The 26,334-nt window shown below is 37.8% G+C and overlaps 1 protein-coding gene across 12 annotated transcripts in view; it reads right to left on the reverse strand.

Moving 5' to 3' along the window:
• TCF12 (transcription factor 12) overlaps positions 1 to 26,334 on the reverse strand; it is a 163,527-nt gene that overhangs the window by 122,990 nt on the left and 14,203 nt on the right. The window contains exon 1 of one of the 12 annotated variants that reach the window (XM_027688718.1): positions 25,806 to 25,860. The exons of 10 other annotated variants lie outside the window; for them this stretch is intronic. Coding sequence is in view for 1 of the 2 variants with exons in the window: in XM_027688717.1 (XP_027544518.1) it covers positions 7,963 to 8,023 (61 nt within the window). In the remaining variant the exon portion in view is untranslated. Of the gene's footprint in view, positions 1 to 7,962; positions 8,063 to 25,805; positions 25,861 to 26,334 lie in introns of those variants that run through there. One more of the 12 variants, XM_027688717.1, reaches the window with a different exon arrangement.

Here is a 26,334-nt window from a genome sequence, read left to right on the forward strand (position 1 = left end):
GTGCAAAAAAGGAGAACATGGAACAACCGTGCCGTTCTAAAGGTCCAATAAACAGACACCTGCACTCAGGCAGACAGGAGCACAACGAGGTTCTACCCACACTTCCTTTTTTTAGTAGGCATTGAAGATGGAAAGTAATGGAAATGACTCACAATTTCATAGTTCTCAATCAAAATCGACTGTTTCTACAGCAGAGACACTGTAGCTTAAGGAGGGGGTGATTCAGTCAGCCTGATGCTGCTGGAGCACCTTGAGCCCCCAGGCTGGGGCTGGGCTGGCTCACATGGCACCTCCAGGCACTCAGGGCACTGTCCCAGTGAGGACCAGCAGGACATGGCCCTGCCCTTGGCCAGCCCAGACAGAGCACAGCCCAAACCCTCCAAACCCTCCAAATCCAGGCCCTGGCCAGGCTGCAGGAAAGGCTGAGTGTTCCTCACTCACCTCAGGAAGATGGGCCAAGTCACAAGGACACTTTCTGGCTTTGTGCACTGAATTCTAAAAAGGCTTTGCTTAGTTGTCACTTTTATGATGCTGCTGTGAGCATTTCAAGCTACTCTAGAAGAAAAGCTGAAGAAACCTGTTGCCTCATTACTTTGACATATGTATTCATTCTGAAGAAACAGGTCAAAACATTCATCTAATAAAAAAAATTGGATCTCACAATCAAACTGAAATGAAAGTTACTCTTGCTGGCATAAGACAAAGAAGACTATATTTAAAACTTATTTCAAGAGACACAGGCTCTAATGTTCGTGTAAACACGATAATATACTTTATAGGGTTACCATCTGCTATGATGTTGATCAAATAAATGATTTGACAAAAAAAATCACATTGTGGATTGTTATACTAGGTGCTCAAGGTATGAGTTTCTATCTTTTATAGTTTCTTTATCCAATTTTGTTTCAGAGTAATGATATTCCTTCAGATAAGATTCAACCGCTGAAATCAATTACAAAAAACCTACAGCACAAACCATAACAGTGCTGATTGTGTTTTGCATCTTAGACACAAACAAATCAATCTACCATTAAGCCATATATTGCAAAGGTCTACTGTGAAGTATGATACAAATTATTACCTAAAAAGATCTAGACTTTCTAGTAAGGGGGTACAAAGAGTAGAATTATTTGATGGAAAAATACTATACTGAAATATTTTAACTTTCAACAGGTTAAGACTAGTTCTCAGCCTCTTCTTGTTGCTTCCAATAGAAAATATTTCTCTTTTTAAAATAGACTCTATTTTTAATACCATAATAAAACCATTTATATTCTAACAAAGAACTCAAAATTCACAAGTCAGATAAATAAGTAAAGACAAGATACAGTGCCATACATTTATTACTCAGGGAGGGGGTGGAAACATGGATGACAGGGGGACCAGAATGACACTCAAACCAAAAACAGCTTTGACAATAGATGTAAGGTGGTGGGCTTAAAATATACAAAGCTAAGGGCATTAATCAAATTGAGAAGAGAAATGAAACACAGGCAACCTATCAATAGTGTAACCACTTCAGAGCCATTGGTATAAATTCAGATGCGACATTATAATTAGGTAAAAGACAAACCACTTTCATTTCAAACTATATAAACAGAGAACTTTCTCTCCATCCACCCCCAAAGGAAAAACAAGGGGAAGTACAAGCACAGAGGGGGGGGGGGAAAAAAAAAAGAAATTTCAGATCTCCATCCATACTCTCTCTTGGAGAATGTACTGATGGTCTTACACCATATGGATCCCAAGTTCCCCCATCATTCCAGATAAAAGAGGAAAGTTCCTCCCCAGTAACAGACCCGCTTATTAGAGGCACCAGTGGGAGTAGCAGAGCAGTATCCCTTTCTGCACCTTTTGCTCCAGAGAAAATGGATGGAAGACCTAAGGATATGTCACACAAACACCATCTTGAGTCAGGGTTGTCTGGCACAAACCCTGGACTCCACAATTCCTTCAGGGAACTGCCCAAGACAGTTTTATTAAGTTGCATGATGCTGCTCACTCTCCTCACGGTATTGAGCTGTGGGGTCACAGATCAATTAATCCATCGTGTGGTCTAAAAGTGAGATTCCTCCTGGGCTTAACTGTTAGTTTCCATATCTTTCCCCTCCTGTCCAGTCAGGTTCATAACCATGGCAGTGGGGGTTATTAACTTCCAGCCTCTAATGGCAGGGATTTAGGAGCACAAGGAAGCACTGCAGGGACTGAAGCCCCTTGAGGACACATCGGTTACCTGGACTGGTGCCCATAAAACACTTGCTTCCATCTGAATATCAATCTTTGCAAAGATCAGTTTAGAAGATCTGTTTGAAATATCAACAGTGATTATCAATAGGAGTAAATAAATTAATTTTCATTTTTGAAACACTGTTTGTCCTGGAGAATTCCAGAGTGTGATTATCTGACATAGCAAAGAATAAACATCTGCTATGCCAGTTATTGTGGAAATTATTTTAAGAATTGTCAGAATATGCATTATACCAAGTTCACTTCTATCTACAGAATAGGCAATCACAATTAAAATTTCAGTAGAACAAAATTAGTCAAATGGGAGGGATGTACAACAAGTACACAATTTGCCTGGGCAAAACTGAGACCAAGATTAGGATTGAGAGGTGCTAAAAATTAATTGTAACCTAACATATCAGCAAATTTCCCTGTATGGAAAGCTGTTTAAAATCTATACTTTCATACAGAAAATTATTTGCAAGAACAGTATTTTCTCAGGTCAGAATAAAACTTCGGGGTGGGTATTAATCTTGAATTACTTGAAGAACTTTTTCTAATGCAACAAAAGACTTACATTGTATAAATACAGAAGAACATGGAAAAAAATCACGTTGGTTCAGGAAAACTAATGAAAAGCTGGAGTTTGTTTTAAAAGTGTCTATTAGCATCAAAAGCCAGTACCAATAATACAATTCCTGCATAACAATCAAGTATTTTTTAGATTTGTTTCAACTCATTACCTAAATACAATTTGCTATTAAAAAAAGGCAATTACTACTTTTAACTTGATTTCACAAACAGTCCTATTAATTTCTTGCAATAAGACCTATGTACTCCCTAAGAACAAAATTAATTCCTGTAATAGCAGCACTCTTACAGAAATGTCAGAAATTACCTGCTTCTCCTTCCTCATGCTCTCTGCTTCCGAGACTCTAAATCATGTCACCCAACACCCCAAGTGACCTGGCATGACCTGGACACTTTAAATACAATACAACCCATTCAAAATAAAATTGGGACTGCCATTCCCAACACAAACTGTACTAATCCAGAAAACTTCACATTGCTACACCCATCTTGCCAGAAAAAGTCCATCACGTACAGTTCAAGGAGCAGAGCATTATTTACAATACTGTATGTAATAGCCTGTATGCAATGCATTTGTTATTTGTCTATAGTTATTCAGACAATTCAAGCCTAAGCTAATGAAGAAAACTATAAAAATTAGCACTTAAACTACTAAAAAAAGGGAATTTCCTTAGAAATCCACAGAGGTGCTCAGAGCACACTACACAGTAAAGCTGTTCTTCGCCCCAAAGAAAGAGTATTTCCCTACATTAATACAAGCTTTATTATTATTCTTTGATCCAGTTTAAGGTTAAAATTCTAAAAGAAAAATTAAAATGTGAATCTTCCTAAATTACCCTGTGTATAAATAATATTTACATGTGTGCACACACAGAGTATATTTTGAAGCCTCCCTGGTTACAAATGTGAATAAAGCAAACCAGCTTAGAGATCAAGCCTTTAGCAGGGATACAACTCAGAGATTTTATTCACAAGCCAACACACACCCACAGTTAAACTGCTATTAAATTGCATCATGCTGCTTATTCCCCTCTCTGTGTTGAACCATGAAGTATTAGACTGAACAGCTCCAACAAGCAAGTCTCAGCCCTGTGGTACTGCCTATCATAACAATCCATTCTACTGGCAAATTTTCCTGTGGTTACTTCAGTTATGACTCAACAGCTTTATATAACCACACACTTTAAAATATATATATATTTATATACACCAAATCAAGGGCAGTGTCACAAGACTGCACACACCAGGCCAAAAATAATCTAATACAGCCTCACGGGCAACAGCCACTGTTACCAACTGTATTACAACAGCACAGGAAACCCCCAGTTCAGGCACCAGAACACAATAAATCTGAGTTACACAGTGTATAACTGAGGGGCTAACTCTCATGAGCAAAGAAAACACTGCAAGTGTGATAGTTTTCCTCACAACGTGTCTAAAAACGTTAAGAAAAAGTGCTCTCAGTCATTTACTGAATCACAAGGTGGCCGGCAAATTTTGACCCTCTTGAAAACAAACTCCAAGATCACCCTGATGTCAGTGTCCTTTCATGGTGATGATGACTGTCATGCATCTTTATGCAATTAAAATAATCAAACTGCAACACATTAAAAGTACTTTGTTGATATTTAGAAGATCATTAATAAAAACCGAAATCTCTTAAGGAAGAAGAGACCCTCTGACACACCAAGCAGAGAGGGTGAAAAAAAAGAAAAAATTTGTGAGAAATATCATATATTTTGAATTTCTGACTTCATGAAGGTGCATCAGTGGAGAAATCAAGCATCAGACTAAAAACCTTGCAACTTAGCGAACCAGAATGTTGAGCCTTAAGTATAATGGCAGGTATAGTACAAAGTATAGCCAAGTAAATGCCACTGTAATTCCACATTTACAATTCTATGACTGGAAACAGTCATTGATCACAGAAGCGTGAGCCTGAATTTCAGAAGATCTACACCAAGCCATTTCCTAAAAGCATGTGGAAGAAAACCTACACTTTGCTAAGGTACACAGTGTCTCTGTATCTGATTTTTAGCTACCCTACAATACTGAAATCTTAAGCAGCATCTTACCAGCAGCATCTCACACTAAAACAACAATACACACAGCAGTCTAAAACATCTTACACTTTTCATAAAACAAAGCATGGAGAATACAAAGAAGACCAAAAGGTTTTCAAGTTTGCCTCTAGACAAGCATATCTTTAAAAAGATTTCTTATGATTACCTGTTCTACAGAGCACATCTAAGTCAGCTGCAGGAATCAACTCTCATTACTGAGCAAACAGAAGTTACACATCAGGGTTGTGTGAACTTCAGTTTTTCATGAGAGAATTCAGGCTCTTTCAATACAGCTGGGGAAAAGTGTCTGTTACATGAACATGTCAGCATTAAACATCCTCTTTGAATTCTAAAACCAAAGTTTATCTGTTCAGTATTTAAACAGGGAAGAATGCTTAATGGATAAATGCAGGCACTACACATCTGTTCACCTAAGCCAGAGCTGTGGTAGGCTAGCTCTAAGTTACATGTGAAAAAAACAACAGAATAAATATAGCAAATGTTGACTTAGGTAATTATTACAAGCTGTCTCACTTATTTCTCTCCTCTTTTGCCAAAAACCATGAAGAAACCCTCCATACTGCTTCATTTTCAATTGGGAAAGAAGCTTTTGCAAGGTTAGGGCTTCACCATTTGCCCTGCAGCACAATGAAGTGCCTACCAGTTTGTCCAAGGGAAAGGCAGCACCTCTTCCCTCAGTAAAAAAGCTGACTAGGGCAAAATGTGTTTTCTTCTATTATTTTAGGCATGGAGAAAAAAAGGTTTAAAGTAAACTATTAAAAAATTTCTAGAAGCATCTCTACCTGCATTTATATAGCTGAGAATTTGAGCTGATGGAAGTTAACAGTAGGCTGCAGAATCAAGGACTACTTTTTTCCAGTATGCATTTTGTACCATCAAGTGCTCCCCCCTCCATAAGCTGGCTGGAATGTAATAAGGCTCTTGCCAGATGTTCTGCTTTTGCAGAGGTCCAAAACCAACAGTTCTCAATAATTCCATTACTTCCAAGAGTCATAGCCAGAATCCAGACTGAACAAATGGAGATCTGGCACAGTCCGTGCTGCCAGCAGGGCCCTGAGACATCTTAAAAAAACCTCCAAACAAACAAAAAAAAAACCAATAAACCTTTCTTCCCTCAACGCTGAGACATTTCTTCCAACCACTTAATTGACAGAGATTTTATTGGTATTGTTAAACTTCATTTCCAAAGTAAAAAAAAAAAAAAAAAAAATCTGTTCTCTGACAAAGGAGAGAAATCTGTCTTTAAATTTCCCAGATATCATTACATCTGCCCAAATATTTGCTGAACCAAGCTCCTTGCTGCCTGGGCTGTTAGCTGCCTCCTGAAGCAGGCAGGCAGGCTTTGTGTTGACAGCTCCCTTAGTGTGAGTGGCAGCAAATGATGGTGTGCCCACAATGCTGGAAAGCTGATATGATACAGCTCAGTCTCCTCCATCAACAAACCAGGTGGAAGGACGACTGCTGCCTGATGTTAATGGGCCTTGTGCTAATCCACAGCAGCGCTGCAGCCACAGACAGGGAGCCTGCTTTGCCTTCTAGCCCCAAAAACATTTGTTTCTCTTCATCAGGTGTTTCCACTCTTTCTCTTCGTTTAAAGGAGAGTTTGTTCCTCCCTTTGACCTAAGACGTGTCACCACAACTCACTGAAGTACAACGTTGCACAAAACCCGTTTTCACTGGTTCCTGCCTCCATCACCAAAAGGTATCACCTGACCTACTGATTTCTGCTGCACTTCAGGACCATCCACATTTTAACTATCTTCTGCTAGTATATCCATATTGTATTATCCAATGTTATCCAGCTTATAAATCTGGAAAGACTACCTTTCAACAACAAAATTACACCTGTAGAGGATCAATAACACAAAAGTAACAACTTAAGAGTAGTAAAGACTCCCTGTTCAGCATTGTGATATTTAAATGCTAAAGAGTAATTACAACAGTTTAACATTGCTAGTTTACTAAAAACATGCAACTATTCTGAAAACAACTTGAAGTAGTATCACAGTAACTAAAAATAAAAAACTTAGTTTTCTATTGCAGAAAATAACTACTAAATCTGACAGGGTCTGGCCCTGGTGGAAGTGAATCGAAAAACATCTCCATTTGCTAGTGAAGATGTCGATATTTCTCTAACTTTACTTCTTAACCAAGGACATTTTTTTCCCTGTTTGAAGACTTCACTGATCTTCCTTCTATTTCTTCTGCTAGCTTTTCATTTAATACTCCATAGTCTGGTCCGACTGCATAACACTTCTCCTTGGCTTAAATCCTAAATATCACACTTTTTATAGAAATCTGAGTTTTCAATGCTTTTCTTGTAACAAGTGTTACATGAGTTAAAACACTCTTAATAAAATGCACTTAAAAACCATGCACACTTCAGAAGCAGAATTCTGACAAAATAGTTAGAACTGGAATTTATAGTCAAGTAACCCCATTTTAAATCGCTTTCAAACTATAACAGCCTTACAGCTGGAACTGACATACCTGTTGCTGTTAAAAGTGCACTCATGCCATTTTTTCTTAAATGAGGACAAGTTGCACTTTGAATACAAAATAAATTTGCTGTTGCTGCTTCTCCAAGTTTGCTGTTACAGCAGTTCTGTAGGTTATAGCTAGAAAATGCTGAAAGCCAATAAAATACAGTAGACAGTCTTTCTGTGGTGAAAAGCACCCTTACCTAGTAATTATCCTTCCTACAGTAATAATACAGTATTAAAGACTTTAAAACATTTACTTAAGTAGTCAAAAAGCAAATAGCAATCAATAACTAATTATTTTTGTTTAATTCCTCCTTCCAGGATGTTTTAAAAGTCCTTCCACAAAAGCGCCAAATAGTCTTATAACTTCATTCCTATAAAAATTACTCCTTAATTTTAAGAACCGATTTCCAGGGATATTTAATCAGAACACTGAAGCTAATGATTGTACATTAAAATCAGGACAAATACTGAAAGTTTAATATTACAGTGAGCAAGACAAAGAAGTGGATGGACACGAAAACCCTTGAACTCCCCGGCACCGCAGAGCAGCAGCCACTGCCAGCACAGCATCCAACCTGCAGAGCTCCAGCAGCACCAAATCTCCTCATGCCATGTCTTCACACGGGCCAGCAACATTTACCAGCTCCTCACAAGGGATTCTGCTGCAGGAACCGCTGCCAAACAACAGCCTGTGAGTCAAGGTTTCTGTATGCAAACACAGCCCATCTTCCTAACAACTGAGGCCTGGCTGCCCCCCAAAGGGGCCATCCCGCTTCCCGGAACACCGCGCTGTCCCCGCTGCCTCCTCCATCCTCTGCCCCTCACCGCAGCACCAGCACGTGCTAGGGACCTGCAGGAAACCTGCTCACAAAGAAACTTGTAGAAAACAGAACCATAAAAAAAAAAGAAAAAGCCTTGTTGGTTTCTGGCCAGATGAGCTCATAGAAGTATTTCACTACCAGGCCAAACACCACCAGTGTTGGCAGAAAGGAAAGGGAGAGCACGAGAATCAGACAAGGCCAAAGTCAGGGTTGTATGAAGGGCCAGGGAAGCCAGCCCAGCACTTCTCAAGCATTGAGACTGGCTGGATTTAAAAAACCCAACGATTTCTTCAGGGGGAAAAAATAAGAAAAGAAAAAACCCAACCATCACTGTGTGCTGATGCATAAAATCCTGCAGTCTACTTTGGGACTACTGGCTTTATTGAACCACTGGTACTAAGCCAGTGTGTGAGAAAAATAACTGAATAATATTTGAATTACATCAAACACCAATTAGCTCATAAAAATCTTTAAAATACTGAATCTGCTCAGTGTTGGGGTAGAAACAGGTTACCAGGAAGTACAACACTGCCAGAACTCTCACACACATACTTTATTGTTCACTTACTAGAATTTTAGCCAAAAGTTAAAAGAAGAGTAAATTACTTCAGAGTAAATGGCAATAAAACGCAAGCATTTTCCTTCCCTCTAGTTCTTCTGTAATTAAAAAGACAAAAAGTAAGAATCTTTATGTAAAAATTTCAAAGTACATTTTGAAATTTAGCCAAAACAAGTCTTGGGTTCCATGTGCCAAATAAGTTGCTTCTATAAATTACTACATCCCATTTTCTCTTTTGTATTTTAGACTCTTGAGCACTGCCAAAACAAGCTAATTTAAACAGATTGCCCCTCTGGGTGGTGACTTTAAGCTTAAATTTTGTTGGTCTTAAATCCTGCAATCAGTTCTCTGTATTGAGCTTTGAGCTCTGGCAACAGCTTTCAGACTTTGCTTCACTTTATACTTTACTTGTTCATACTCCAACACCCCAATACAATGAAATTTGTGTAAGTGCCCAGATTTGCTCAACCACTCAAAATAAAAATGTTACCATTTATAAGGTTATCAAATAATTTTAACACAAGACAGACTCTTCGCATTCTTGTTAAATACACAAAATAACAACGAGAACAGTTTTTGCCTTTTTGGAAAAGACAACCATGACTTGGTATTTGGGGAAAAATTTCTTATATTCCAACCACAAACAATATTATTGCCCTTCAACATATTATCACTTAAGTGTTTTGCAGAGCACACTTTGTGAAGGTGTAATAAGGCATCAAATGTCTCTTTATATCCCAGTTTCTAAGCGAAGGATTACTGACAGGTTCAGAGGAAAAACATCAACCCTCCCTCCCAGATGCAAGGAAGCATTCTGAAGATCTGAAGATTCAGAAGTGTAATTGGGCAATTCAAAATACACATCACATCCAGCTCCACAACATATGCTCACATGAACTCAAAATGCAGAACTTACTCCTTTAGACAAGGCTGCCCCACATACTTTTAAGAAAATTAAGAAATACTTGTAAACTGAAGTGAATTCACAACTAATTCACCTTCAACACTCTTCACCTGAATTCTGTGCCCATTCCACAGACACACGTGGCACTTCCCTGACTGCCAAATCCACACAAATTATATTAAAGCCCAGTGAATTAAACAAATACATATTAAGGCACCTGGCAAGAATCACATGAACAAATGTACAAATTCAAGTACAAGAGCTCCAGTAGCAATTCTTTTCTACTCCATTGCACATACCTTAACATGTAAAGTTTATATTTAAAAGGTCACACAAGGGAAATAAACATGTGCATCACTCAGGTGTATGTGTGCAATTTGGCCTTTAAAAAAACCTGTGTAAACTACCAATTACAATATCAACTTTGCCTCAAGGAATATAAATTTTTGTTAGGATTTAATTTATTGCTTTTTTTAAAGAAAAGCCAAGCAACGAAATCTGAAGCCACTTCTTTTTACATTTTCAAGTTTACTGTTAAATTTTTAAACATCAGAGCATAACTTGCTCTGATGAGTAAGATATCTATTCTTAACTAATTATCAGGAAACTCTAACATTGTGTACACTTCAGCCCCTAAGATCTCTTTAGCCTACTTTTCATTTTCCTAGAGGACTCAGAGTGATCATTATCTTAATGTTGAATCTATTAAGAGAGAAACAAGAGAAAAAAACTAAAAAAAAAAAAAATCCTATGAAATATTACACTAAAAAGAAGACAAAATAACAGAGTAAAACGAGCATGGAGAAACAATCAATACCTGCTTTTATTAAAAAAGGTTCAAAGTGAACAAAAACTTCACACATGGTAGAATATCTTAAGACCTGTGAAGACTAAGTCATCCGAGGTCTAATAAGGTTTTCTAGAAGTCTTCATATCTAATACACCACACTCCTCCAGAATATAAATTCTTAACTCTGTCACTGTAAAACCAGAGTTCAGTAATTTACAAAAGACTGTAAAAATACAGATGAAGCTAAGCCCTCTCACCTTATTTTCTATTACGAATGAAGTACATTTGAAGTCAAAATTCTATACTTGCTGTACTCAACTAAATCCAGAGTAATGCCATCTATAATACCAGTTACAGAGATATAATAGAAGAGTCTGCTGTGGTGCCTGTATTGATCTAGTGTTGTCCTGAACACTTTTTCTATTGTCAATTACATCTCCTTCACACCCACATCCCTCCTTCTAACACAATGTTTACAAGATTCCTTTAAATCACAATATATAAAAAAACCAGCAGAAACTATAAAAATTACAGAAAGGAACATCAGTATTTTAAACAGGTCTATTGGACTTGATATTTGGCCTAAAAAAATACTGACTACAACTACAACAGTGTCACTATTATGTGTATGCCACCTTTTACACAAGAAAATCCACTCAATGCCATTTTTAAAACAGCTTCAAAATTAGAAGAATGTAACTGCAGCAATCGTAAGGGTGTTAAGCTGCCAGAGCACAGCCTGTTCAGAGCAGGGCTGATTAGCTCAATCACAGCACCTTGCTCACAGCACTGAGAGCCCCAAACTGAATCTAAATCACACCAAGCAACTAAAAGCTCAAGCAAAAAAAAGTACTTCATCCTCAAAGCATCAAGGATACAAAAATAAAAAGAACAGATAACCTACACAGGCTTGTGAGTTAACTACAACCCTATGATACGTGTTTTAAAAAACTACAGAAAGTCTCAAAATCAACTTCATGAACACTCTTAAATTATGGAATCCTGTCTGAACTTAGTGATTGCAAACGTGGTTATAGCACCAAAAATGTTCTGAGGGGTGAAAGGCACTGCTATTGATGAGAGATAAGGGCAAATACGAGCCAAATACGAGCAAGGTTTTGATTAGCTTTTACTTTGTCCCTTGATGTTATCAGATTCATTGGAATGGAAAAATTGCAGGATTTATTTTGTTTACTTTTCAAATGCAATCAAAGTAATTCAAGGCCACCAACAGCCTAAAGAGGGAGAATGAAGCACCTGTAGAGGTCAGCATTCCAGAAGCCTATCAGTAAAAATGAAGCAAAATGCCAAATTCTCTGTTCAGGAGGAACATGATACTATGTGTGTTGAATAATGATAATTTAATGCATCTATACACATGCATCTATCCTCTGGCTTTTAGACAAGTAGCATGGGAATAATTTTGCTCTGATGAATATAATGTGGAAGAAGATGAAAACAAAATTCCTGAACTGGTTCATCACAGCAGTAATACTTGAATAAAACCAGTTTCCTCTGGCAGAAAAGAGCCACCACTGTGATTAACTGTTTCATGAATTTAATATAAAGAATTTCTACAGAGAATTAAATAGGATAATTAATACATAGATGGCACAGGAAACTTTTAAATTTACATTAAAAGATTTCCATAGGAAATCAAATTGTAAAATTCCTTCCTGGACTTGAGTTTTGCTCGTATCATACAATGAATACGTTATAGCAAAGAGTATTTCTAGGAGACTGAGAAATATGTGCTCAAACAGTTCAAAAATTTAAAATACTGTACAACAATTAAAATATCTTCTACTAGATCATGAAAATGCATTAGAAATAAAAGCATACCTGTTTTATTATTATGCTACAAGGTGAAAAGGCTCATAAGAATTCTGAACACTGCATCTTTTCTCTGAGTTTGCGCCAAGATATCAGGTTTAATCAAAGCTTTCTGTTGATTTCAGGAGGAAACTGGCACAGAAAACGCTACACAAAATCTCTGATTTGTTTTGTTTGGTTACATGTAGTTCTTCTATGTCGACCCAGGCATTTCAGACAGGGTTGCTCCTTGCAACTTGGAGAAATAGTTAAGTTATGAAACTAAAAAGGGAAGGTCTTTTTCATAAAAAAGTTAGTTCCAAAAACAAAAGAAAAAAAAAACAACAAACAAACAACAAACTAATGAGCCTGCAGCAATAAAACTAATGCCCAGCCCATCAAAAAACTTGGATTTGAAATTCAAAGGACCTTTCAAAAAAGTCAGTTGACATCAATGCAGGAAAAAGTTACCGTATCTGTCTATTTATCAAGTAGGACACAGAAACCTTATTTTTGCTCTGAAATGGGTCAATATGAACGGAGTGGATTTGAATAAAATTGTGTTTCACTTTGGAGTGTTAACTCACTGTTTTTTAAATATTTTAACCTCATTCTCCTGTTTCTTTACCATGGTATTTGGTCTTTAGGACATGCTACAGATGATTATTTATTTTCTGATTGCCAATCCTTCCCTTTGGGAAATAGTTTTTGTCCAAGGTTCTCCAAGTTTCCATCCTCCTCAATACACATGCAGTTGCAGTATTTGGCTCTGGCTGGGAGCTGCACAAACAATGCAGTCTCCAGACAATCACTCACACACGGGCTGGCAGCAGTGGCCAACACTTGGAGCTGACAAGTCACACTCTTGGCTCTTTGCAACTTTTTGCATTAAAAACAAGGAATCCATCTCCTAATCCAGAATACTCATGTTATCCAACTATGCAGACAAAGCAAGCCAAAAGGTCTTCGAATAACAGGACCTTTGAGAAATCCTAGGAGCAGAACTCCCTGCATGAAGGAGCTCTGCACTCCTCACCCTGTTTAAGCAGCCTGAGTGTGAAGGAATTACTTGAGTGTGTGACCAGAATATTAAATATCTCACACTGTCCAGATTCACAGTGGGGCTATCAAATAACAGAGCAACTACTTCAGAGAAAAACTTTTTTGCTGACTCCTGAGCACCAGTAGCACCAATAACAGCAGCATCCTCAGCTCATGCCTGGTTACACTCTACTCTGAATTGTTACCATAGCTTGGAGAAAACACTGCTAAAGCTGCAAACGTGATCCTTCACTGGCACTGCCAGAACCACTGGATGCAGCGGCAGAGATTGTCTCCCTACAACTTCACCTAATTTTAGGAAGCACTCAAGTACCCAGCCATTTCTGAAAGCATTAAGTGGATTAGCATGTATCAAAAAACTCACTTGAAATCCTATCTCATAAAGGATGTCTTACTCTAAGTCTCCAAACAAAAGATACTTGCAGTCACTGTGCTACAAACATTGCAAACCTCAGACAGAAGGTGCAATTTCCTCGTCAAAAGATTTCCACTGCATACCCACATACAAGATAAAACAATGACAGAAAATATAAAAGGCCTAAATGGTTCCACAGTCAAGAAAATAAATATATAGATATACACATACAAGTGTGTGCATAAAAATATGTATTTATAGAAGTATCATCTAAATAACTGAGTATTTCCTCTGGGCATTCCAGATCAAGAATCTGGGTTAAAAACAGAAAGCAATAAAATTTTAAAAATAATTTTAAAATTCCTCAAAATTCATGTCATTTTTAAACTACAGAAGAGGCTATTTTTCTATTGATATTACACAGCAAAAATATACAAGCCAAAAACAAACAAACAAACAAAGAGTTTCAGCAAATTTGATGTCCCTGGTGACAAACCCTGCAGCTAACCATGGAGACTCACCTTCAAAGTCACTTAGTTTTAAAGTCACTAATTTCTCTGAGAATACTGTGGATTACAAGAAAGTGCCAATAGTGGGCTGGGAGGGAAAGTAAACAAGTAAAGGACAAGTTAAAATAAGAGACAGATATAAACAGAGTGCAAACATCTGAAAAGCACCAAAGAAAATATTTCCTAATAATCAATGTCTGCTCATACCCAGTTCCCTGCATTTCCCCTCCCACGGGCAGGGGCTCCCTGCACACTCCAAACCTGCAGCTGAGCCACCAGTGCTGGGCTCCCTCCTACTGGAGTGGGGGAAAGTCACCCTCTGGTCTCACCTGAGCAAGGCTCTACTGTTTTGGGATGACCAAACAGGTAAGGCAATCTGCATTACTACCTTAAATAGATTGGGCTTTATAGATATATAAAATTAAATTAGAAAAACCACAGAAATACAAAAACCGACACGCAACCTATTGCCTACATTTTAATCACCAACAGAAAGAAAGGAAAAATGAGAGAAGATATTACTTATATAGATTTAGAGAAAAAGGACAATTCTTTTCAATAGCAGGCTCCATTTCTCAAGCTGACCATGTTCCAAAAGATCAGATAGCAGTATCAGGCAACATCAGACTATTAATGACACAACCTTACAGAATGGAGAAAAGTATTTAAGCAAGATATTGACTTTGTAACATCTAAGATACCAGCACACAAACACCCCATCCTTTTTCAAGACATTAAGATATTGGTATTGAATACTTGGATCAATGGATTACAAACGAATAATACCATAAATTAATTCTGATACATCTCAGCAAAGTTGCTGAAAAAGAAGAGAGAAAGAAAAAAAAAAAAAAGGCAAAAGGAAGAGCTCAGCATTCTGGAGGTATCCCCAGGGGAAAGCAGCAGCCCATCATGGCACACATTACCTCTGCCCCTTGTTCATCCATCTGCTGCACCCCAAGGAATGCCACGGGGGAAGCAAACATGTGGAGCACAGCTAATAACAGCAATTCTGTCCATATTAGAAACTAATTATCACCCTTTCCTATCAGGATCAGTGCTTCCAGAATTATAAGCAATTTACCCTCCTAAATGCAGTCTAGAATTTAACACTCAATAACTCAATAGCTTATTTTTTAAAAATGCTGATTTGGGCTTACATATAATAGAAATTATATTTCCTTTCCTTTCTGTACAAATGAAGATTTTATTTATTTATTTATTTAGTGAAGAGGTGAAGGGAAAGAAACTCTGCTTAAAGACAATCCTGTACATTTAACTCTCAGCTCAAAACTGCACAATTACTGTGATTAAGTCTATGTAAATCTAACAAAAAAGACAAACATTGAGTTTGTATTTTATTACCAATCTTCTGGAAATAACAGCAAGAAATCTCATTGCTCCCTACCAAATATATTACTTTTCATTAGATACACAGACCATAAAACTACAAAATGAAATAAAAAGCTGTGAATAGCATTTTACGTAGTGACCTTGCAAAGAGAAAACAGAGTTTCTCCTTGCTCCATTTTTATTCTACTAAACTAAAAATTAAGACCTTGGAGAATCGATGATTTTCTTCTGCATTAGGCTACTCTATAAGAACCTAATTATTTCAAAATCATCAAGTAAACATTGTTTCATTTTAATTAACACCACCTATTTGAGGCACTACTTCTGCACACAAGCGGTTCAAATGTTTTGCAGCACAATCCAAAGAAATGAGAAACAGGGAACACCAAGGAAAATCATATTCTGAGTGCACAAAGCTGAATAAAGAGCATCAGATATGACTCAAAACACCGCTTATCTGCCAAGAATCTTAATTTCTCTTTGTTTTCCATCCATCCGTTCCTTGAGCCAAGTGCTTCTTTAGCCCTCACCCAAGTTTTTTATCGCAGCCTACCAAGACCAAAGCACCCTCTTCCAAATTCCCTGAAAGCCCCTCCTGGTTAGCCAGCAGGTGCCACTTTTTTTGAGGAAGACAAGGTCAGCATTCCCCTGAGGATGTGAGCAAACTGCCTCCTGGAGCGAGCAGTCTGGGACTGGAACTTGGGTCTGCTCCCTTGAGACTGCACACGCTGGCTCCAGCCACGCCTTGAGCTACCCATGTCAAGAGCTGTTAAGGATTCCCGGAAAAGTCTCACAGATTTAAGTGAAAAGCATTCTAATGGAAATCACTAAACCCCTTGGTTTGCACCTCTGTAGAACACACATTGATACCACACTTAAAACATTTTTAGATGAAAATTAAACATTCCCCAAAAGATTTAATTCAGAAGTAAATAGAACTTAGTGTCAGACACTAAAGAACTGTAAAAACAAAGCAGAAAGTTAGTTTTTTGAACACAGACAAGTGTAATACCAGTATAAATTCAAAGTGCTTATAAATCTATCTTTTTTTTTTTATTTTCCTAAATCAGGAATAGTCAGGGCTATATTTATGATCAAGCATATCCTTCAGCATGAAGGGATACAAAGCACAAACCTAAGGCAAAACATCAGCAACTTGGCTTAATAAGATTACAGTACATTAAAAGGTGCTCATAAGCATTTTCTATAAATGAAATGTAAAGCCTGATGACTCCATACGAGCCGGAAGACCAACCTAAGCTCATAATGAAGGTATTGTGACAAAGCTTAGTACCTAAAACACCAACAGAATGGGGTATTTTTGATGCAGTTGAACGTTTTACACCGATTATAAAGCAGCCATGTTCCAGTGACTAGTTGGAGAGTAGTAGTGTTCTAGTTTCTATGATCCATGTAAGAGTTATAAGGCAGATAATACAGAGTTTATCTAGTAAAGAATATTATTCCTTACTGCAAACCTCACTTCTCAGAATGACAGCATATTTACAATGTAACAGCACATGGCTGGAAAATTTAAGCCACATGCCAAACACCCTTAAAGAAATCAGGAAAAATACATGTACATTTAACTGAGTACAAAACAGTTTATTTCTCCAATGCAAAGAAAAAGGGATATTATGATCTTTTACAAGAAAAGCAAACAGGCAGACTAAAATATCAAGAACTGTAACCATTAATTCATTAAGTAATGAGAGGGAATATCAAAACCCACCACCCCTGCACTCCAATCACAAGTGCCCTCACCAGCACAGAGGAATAAGCACTACAGTGACTCCAACAGCACCAGGCAAATTTGGGGTTGTTTCCTCACCTTTGCAGTCCTGAGCATGCTTAACCCCATGTCTACCACACACATACACAGCTATTCTTATATCATCATCTGTATCCCTTCAGAAAGCAGTCCTACAGAAAATAATCTAGACTAGTAATGACACAAATTTGCCAGAACAGATTTGTCAACTGCAATGATTAACAGCATAAAGGCTGTTCTACCAACATCCTACTTACTTACCTTCTCTCTCTTAGCTAAATTCAGTAACTAAATTCACATTAAAATAATTGTACAGCGGTACTTCAGCATTCAATAAATACTTTGTTCCTATACTGTATGCCAGTATGAATCACTCCCAGGATTAGGGGGGGGAAATTAAAGTATATAACATAAAAGCTGACATCCTTTAACTTCACACCTGGTTGCCTGCCCAATCAAAATATCAGTGAAGTCACCACCGGTCGAGGTGTTCATTTCTCTAAATGACATCTCAAACCACAGATATACAGATAAATTCCATTTTATTTCTACGAGGTACCAGGAGCTCATTGTGCATGCACAATGCATAGAGTGTGCCGAGGAGGAAGAACTAAAATAAGGATACTCTTACACAAGCCAGTCACCCATTCTTGCCATCATTTACTAAAAATAATTTTTTTTAAAAATCCCTTCTGTTAACTGAACTACCTAAAAGGTTTTTTTCTGTTTGTTAAATTAAAAGGAAAAGTCAATTCTGCAAAAAACATATTAATTCAAAATACATGCAAGCCTTTGAGCAGATTATAAGCCTACAGTCAGGTGTCTATTTCTAATAATCCTCATAATAAAAGCAGAGTTGTAAGTAGAGCTCCTTTCTGAGAGGTTTTTTTTTCTCAAACATTAGCAACTTGGTCCCAAGCCACAATACAAAAACAAAGGACAAACTTCTTAATCAACTTGCCACTCCTAAAGTGTACAGATTTAACTACAGCCACCCAGATACATCCAGCTGATTCAGGAGCTGTGCAAGAAAAAAAAAGGGGGGGTTGTCACTGTTGCTTTTAAATAATTTGCAGCAACTTACTACCCGGAAATACCTCCACAGTCAGCACTGAAACATGAAAGGGAAGCCACATTCACAGAAATGCAGACACATTCAGCCTTCTACTGCTCAATATCTGTGCTTACCAAGGCACTTCCTTCACTGCACTGCACCCTATGTTACCATGACATTCACTTTTAAAGTTTTCCATTCCCAACTCCAGACACATATTACAGGAAATAATTTTAGGGACGTGATATTATCAAATTTTATTTGTAACAAATGAGCACATAACCCTTCCTAGGGCTACTTGCCCTGACTCTGATGCTAAGGAGAACTAGAGGAAAGTCCTAAGAGAAGTCATCAAAATCCCCAAAGTTTGAAAATTTGTCAAATCAGAAAGACTAAAATACAAAAAGGCCAAAATGTGTTATATCCAGCACAGAAACACTTGAACAGTCATATTAAAACAGAGCTCCAACTTGAAGTAGTAAGATAGAGGCATATTGAAAAGAGTCTGCTTGGAGACCAGAGCCAGCTCTCTCTGCACACACAGGTATCTGCAAGGCACTTCCAGTATCAGTGTCCAAAAAGCAACAGAGCAACCTACAGGTTATGAAAGCACAGCTCTTTTGGACTCCTACTTCCCTACAAATAATCTTGTAAAAGAGTGGATACTAGTGAACAAACACAAAAGGCCAGAAACAATTTCCAAGTACCTGGCGTTGCCCTGAGCCATTACACAGAGTTACGGACAGGCAGATACAGTTTCTGAAACTAAATATCCACACCCCAAAAAAGCTCACCATTCTGGCTGAACTCCTTCCCTCCAAACAGACAAACCCTAACAGCCTCTTTCTGCTCTCCAACCCAGGCTGGCAGCAAGTGCAGAAAGAGTTTGTTCACTGCAGAACATAACCCACAAGCAAAGCCCAGCACATGTGCAGCGCTGTGCTCACATGGCTCCCGGCCAGCCTGACTCCTATCACTCACAGGCAGGAAGAAAACCAGACAGGCCACTTCAGCAGAGGCTTGTTCACTGTGGGACAGCGACAGAAGATTTATTTGCACAATTGGAGCCATTATGCCAATAACTTCTGTTCACTGACACCCTGTACAGAAGTCCTCGAGGAAAAAGAGATAACTAGAATTCACAACAATAGTCCCAAAATGTCTGAGACCGTGTGAATTTATCTACAAGGTGTACAAAGAGAAGAGTAAAAACCACCAGCATGCAAGTGGCTTCAATACAGACACAGGATGGGATTAAGTCAGCATCCAAACTAAATTTCAATAGCAAAATCCTGTCCTAATAAAGGTAATACAACTACTTGAAGTGTATCATATAAGTATAGAATACTTAGTCTTGTAGGAACTTTACAATATCAACATTTCCTCTGCAATCTCTACAGGGTTCAAATGAACCCCCCCCAAAAAGCAACTGCTTGACTTTTAGCCATATAGAAAATATCACCGATATGTTCACTGATCTAAAGCTCCATATTTTACCAAACTGAGATAAATTAAGTTATCTAAAATCTAGGAATACTAACAAAGGAAATAGTAAGGTCAGAGAAAGAAATAATCAAGAATAAAGAATTCAGAAAGATAGCCAGGTATTCCAGTGCTGACAGAAGTGGGACACCAGATGGTTCTAGTGCTTTTTCACTTCCAGTTTGTTCATTTCTACAACTGCCACAGAACACAACATGGAATTTCACGTGTGAGCTTCACATTAAGTTTATCAGACTTCTGAGAAATTAAGTCATTCCTTGTCTTCCTAAATTTTATCTGAGTAAGTTCAACAAGCTTCCTACAAAGAAATAATATAATTCTCACTAATATAATTCTGGATACATGCAAATTAGTTCTATATATTGTACATTTCAAAGATCCAAACAGACTGGAAACAAAAAATTGTCTTTTTTTTTTTTAAATCTGTCTGCTTTTAAAGTTAATCTGTCATGAGGCTTCAGAGGAAAAAGCAGGCTAAAAACATACTCCAAAGCCTATTCCTAGCCCCATGGGAATGCAAAGTCTTAAAACACTAAATCTGTCACTGGTTCAGGGGTGATTGCAGACACTGCTGTGCCTCCCACTTACATTTTCAGTTGTACATTTCCAGAAATACGTGTGTGAGAAAAAACTTAATGACAAGTGATTTTTTAAAAGAAAAATATTTGAAACTCAAAGATGATTATGACAATCTTGAGGCATCCTGGAAGGACATCCCTGCAGTAAAAGGGAATCAAAGTGTATTTCAGAACAACCACTGTTCTTAATATTTATATCCACACTTTCTTTTCTTGTACAAGACACCTCTACCCCCCCAAAAAAAAAAAAAATCACACCACCAGGAACAGCAATGAAAGAGAAAGTTACTGAATTGTCCCTGGACCTTTTGTCCATCAAGACAGGTTAGAAAGATTAAGTAAAAACACAAAACAGAATACAGTGTTCAGGATTGGCATTCCTCTGGCTCAGACTGTACAAATGCCTGGAGCAATCACATGCACCTAGAAGCAGTTAATTATATTAACCACATGGATGAAAGCAAGCCTAGGACTATGCAAATGGCCAAATAAAATTAAAACATTAATAAACTTCAGTGAACATCCAAATTCAAACCTACCCCAAGCAAAACAAGTTAATTTTACTGTTTTCCTTGCTACCCAGTGGCACTTAGGTTAGGAAAGTTTTATTTATGACATTAATATTCACTATTAGAAGCAGCGTAACTAACAAGCTGCTACAAAACACAATAATACTTTAACACCTCACCTTTAGTTTTTAATTCCAAATAAAAAATAAGTTTGTTTTAGAAAACAATTAATTCAGAAATTAAGGAGAACTCACAGCAAGGCCAGAAGAAAGACACTCTCAACTCCCAAAACCAGTAACAAAGAGCTGGTAGTGGACAGTAAGCACATAAGAAGGGCTGTGGCCATCTGCATGGAGAACACCAAGAGCACAGAGGTACAGCTCTGGATTTCCCAGCTTCAAAGCTGAACAGTATTCTCTCTAAATGCTGATGCTCTTCAGATTTGTTCTGAGTTTTTGGATAACACAATCATGCCAAAACAGACATGAAAGTTGCCTTCACATTCTGTTTTGTTCCCACTTAACTCAGACAAATACTCTTCGAGAACAAGCTGGAGAAGGCACCTATCTACACTAATAAAACAGTGAAGGATCAAATGCACATTAACAACAAATAAAGAGATAAGAATTTCCAAAGTTTCTTGTGCATCAGGCACATGGAAAAAGCAAACAGTCTTCCCACACTAACAGTTTCTACTGGATCAATCTTACGGGATCCACTGGAAGACACCTCTGCCTCCGATTTCCCCAGCTTTCTGTGTCACCCCAAACACTTGCTTCAGTATAAATATCCTACTTCTCATAAAAGCTGCTGTGAAGTTTAAAAATAAGTACCTCAAATCACTTGAACTGCAAAAAGACGTGAAACTTGACATGAATAATAAAAAAAAAGCCTCACAACAAGTATCACATTCAGAAGCTGCTGAAATGTAATCTATAAATTGGGGTCAACAGTTAGTTCACCTTCCTGAAGGAATGTTTAATTCCTTACATTGATTCACACTCTCCCCCTTTTCAGTGTTTTCTAAAACATTGTTCCCACTGGCTATATCAGAAATTCCATTTAAAGTAAAAGAAGAGAGAACAAAGCTACAATGTTTGTAACACTTGTTTTCATCCCAACCTGGTTGTTTTTCCTGAGGTTTCTAGAATCTAAAGCAGCTTCTTTTCCCCACCCAAAAAAAACCTAGAACAAATATAAAACAAGAGTCATAGCAAGTTAGTTTGGCAAAATACATTTGTTGAATTTGGTGTTCCAAAGGGTTGTTCGAGGGCCAAGGCCCTGCTCTTCTCTTAAAGGGGATTTACCTCCAATGCAGGTTTCACTAATCAAACCAATGGAGACCAAAGCACACTGCTCAGATGTGAAGGATTTGTTTTCAAAATATCTGCAGTGCTTGAAGTCTTCCCCTTTGACACGTATTTACTCATCAGGATTTCTTAAACTTCCATCCCAAAATTATAAGAATCATCTGTTTCACAAAAGGCTTCATTTAATGCTAAACAACTGGGTTTATGACAGAAGAAACAAACAAGTTAAAAAGCACTTCAGGGGAAGGAGAAATTAATGTTTTGAAACTAACTTCTTCACGAGCATTAGGTTAAATCAAATTTGTTTCATAACTTTAAAACCCACACTGTTGTAGCACAATTAGCTTTTCCACTGCTGTTAAAGTGGAGGTTCTGTCTACAACATCCCAAAGGGTATTTTGTAAGTACTCAGAACACAGGCACAGTAGCAAATGCAGTCACATTTAACACAGCCTCAGCTCTTGTTTCAGTCACAGTAGGTTTTGTCAAAAAAACCACTTGATTACTGAATCTTTTTAGACGACTTGTTACCATATCCATGATTATTAGATCATGGCCATAGGCTAGACACTGGTACATATATCCAGCTGTCACAGTGAATTTAATCCATTAAATACAAAGGATAGCTATAGACAGGGCTGTTTTCTGTTTATGTATCAGGAAACCTTTTTAGACTAGAAATTTTCTTCCTTGAAGAAATTTAGGCAAATGTATTTATCTGTGTTTTCTTATTTGGACAAGACTCAAATTAAATTTACGGAAATGAGAAGCATATGTAATCTGTGAAGGTGTGCTCAAACAGCTTCTAGAATGCTGCTATGAGCCCCAGAATGAAATTTGCATTTCCACATTTTTAAATAACAGAGTTTACATTTAAAAAGCTGTATAGTAGATACAGCAAGAACCAAATTGAAAAAGAAAAACCCCATAACTCCAACCACGTAAGTAGAAGAGTGAATTAAACAAGCAGAAACATCAAAACTACACATAAAAGCAGGGAGTGGTATTGACACTGAAAATATGTGCAAGCTAATTTAACTCTGCTTAGGTCATATGAGGTTATTCCTATTAACCCATTCCAAGACTTCCATTTCCACAAACTGAGGAAGTTCAAAAACACTTCTTGTCTCTTCTACAGTGTGAACACTGATTTTACAGCTGAGGGAACCAGAAAAAAGGAAAAGAGAAAGGCACTTCCTCAACTATGCAGCAAGATAGGAACAGAAATTTTGCCTCTGCTATGTCCCTTAAAACTCAAGAATATCTTCTCTTCACTATGCAATAATACAACCTTGGCAAAAGTTTTTGATGGAGATAATGCCTGCTTTAACTTATTTACAAAAACAACAGCACTAAGTAGCAAGTGAATAATAGTATTTCCTAGGACTTTGCTATTCCTAGTGAATTTTTAGATATTAATTCAATAAAGTCATTCTGATTTTTTAAAAAAATCACATTTTGAGAATTTTGTATTTGTTCATAATTCACTATTCCATGTCTCTGTAATTGAACAGATCCAGTACTACAGATGACAAAACCAGAGAATATTGAAAAGTATAATCCCAATAGTAATATCCCAATACAGAAATCTGTTACATGAATTACATGATCTGCACCTTTTATTTAAGAATTAGTCGTGCAAATATAAAATTACTTCAGAATCAGAATTTAAAAAGATAAATACCTAACTTCTCCTACTAAACTCATTTCAAATGCTACTTTTACTAAGCCTGATGAAATCAGGCCAGTATTAATACACACTTACATATTCAGAACACAGTGAGCTTACCCCAGTGCATGCCAGTGACCCCACTGCCACAACCCCAAAAGCAGGGCCTACCCAACTGGTACTGACTCAAAGGCACACAGGACACAGAAACAGAACATTTGCTGGAACTGGGAAAGGCCTTTTTTCCCCCAAATGTGCCCAAGTGGCACAACAGTTTGAGGGTACTTGGGTTATTAGTGCTGTGTCCATTCCCAAGGAGAGCTGCAGAGCTGCTGATGCAGCATTAAATCTGCTTCAAAGGGGAAAACAACAGCAGCAGCCACCTTGCAGAGTGTAACTGCCTTGGTTCACACTCTCCCTGCAGTCAGTGCTGCCCTCTCCCTGGTGCAGGAGCTGGTCACTGTGCCAAGGCCACTCACAGCCCAGCTTGTCTGCCCAGGTTGGGCCAACCCCTGGAGCACTGTGAGGAACAGGTCCCATGTGAACTGCCCAGAGCAGCAGCTCAGCAATGCTGCCCCAGGCCAAGGCAACCTGGAGCTGTGCTGCTTCCCTGCTCTGGGAAGGGGGCAAGGGCAGGCAGGGACTGACAAACAAAACCCCAGCTCAGGATCACTGGTATGGCACGTGCACACATCTGCTCCAGCAGGCAGGAAGTTCTTTTCAAGTACAAATAAAGTATTAATTATTTCATTCTTTCTTAATTTCACTTGGAAGGAGAAAAAAGAAGAATGAAATGTTTGCTTAATTCTCATTTGTATCTCCTATTTCAGAGATACTAAAGACTATGTTACATAAAAAGCTGCAAAGGATAGAACAAGCTACATGGGTAACCTCGGAATTTTTTTCATCTAGAGGCCTCTTTCAGTAAAAAAAAGAACAGTTAAACATGGAAATCCCAGTCCACATGAAAGAATATGTTGCACAGTGTTAATCACATTGACTCCTGACTTAGAAAAGTCTTCACTTTTTCTTTGTATTCTTCAGCTTCAAAATTGTTTGATCTTTTTAAATAAGCAAAGAATTAATCAAGTCTGTCCTCATGGCACATGTAGAAATGGACATTACTGCTGTCTGGAGTATCTGTGCTCTAGAAGTTGCCTCTGATTTCCCACACTTCAACCTCAGGAAGAAAAAAAACCTCACTTACAAAAAACCCTAAAACTATATTATCTGATGGGACACAAGAAATTCATAGCCTTTTCTTAATTGGATAACAATTAGCATTTGGTAACTACAGTTACAGGAAGTATTTATACACAAAGATCTAGCTGAGTTTGCTGAAAAGGGGATCCTATGTAAGGGATATTTTCCAAATAAATACAGAACTTTACATCTCCACAAGTGATTCTCCCCCATTAGTGTCACATTTAGGGTTGTGCAATATAAATAATATGATGGCAAGGCAACCATTTCACTTAGACGAAAGGAAAACATGAAGTAGAAAAGGATAATGAATGAAGCAGCGTATTTCCACAACTTTTTTGCACTAACCAAAATCATGAAGGAAATCCTCTCAAAATACTTTTTCCAGGTACTAAAAGGGACAAGTACTTTGGGAAACTCAGAAAGCCATACAGTGATACTTTTGCAGTAAACACTAGTTAGCTGTTACAAGCACACAACCCTTATGTGCATTCAAGCCAAGTATGTCAAACATAAAAAAAAAGTTCACAGAGTAAGATTTTAAAAAGCTGTAGCTTTATGAACAGGGGGTTCAACTGACCAAAAAAGAAAATAATGCATTTCAAGGAAATCTCTGCTTCCCGCCCTTTTTGCTCCGGCTCTGTGCTAATACTGACAAGGTACTTGCAGATCAATGCACCAGCACTTCAGGAGATGCAACAGCTCTGCCAAGAATCCTGCCTTCAAAAGGACTTCCATTGCTATGGCAACAGCATGTTCTCCAGGATCCAGTTCGGAGACAACCTATGACACAGCCAGGAGAGATGGCCAAACTCAGGCTGATTCCTCACTGCAGCACAAGAGCATTGTCACACAGATGCCACTTAGCACTTGCAGAAATAAAGGTACAAGACAGGGGGTTTTTTATGATAGTCCACAGAGCACTAAGATTACCTGCCTATAAACAGCTGCATCTAGGAGAAAAAATACCACTCACCTTATAAAACAAATATAGACTATTCAAAGGTCAAAAGGAATATAATCATTGGCATGGAGTATAAATTGCATTACACACCATCTCCTAGATGCAGGCATTTACCTAACAGGATAGGGGAAAAGGAAAAGTAAAATGTTAGTACACAGTGAATAAGCAAATTATTGAAGCCATTATTCAACAAGTATCTTGAAAATAAAATGGGTTTAGTG

The sequence above is a fragment of the Neopelma chrysocephalum genome, unplaced genomic scaffold, assembly GCF_003984885.1.
Source record: "Neopelma chrysocephalum unplaced genomic scaffold, ASM398488v2 Primary Assembly neopelma1_75, whole genome shotgun sequence".
In the NCBI taxonomy this organism is placed as follows: Eukaryota; Metazoa; Chordata; class Aves; order Passeriformes; family Pipridae; genus Neopelma; species Neopelma chrysocephalum.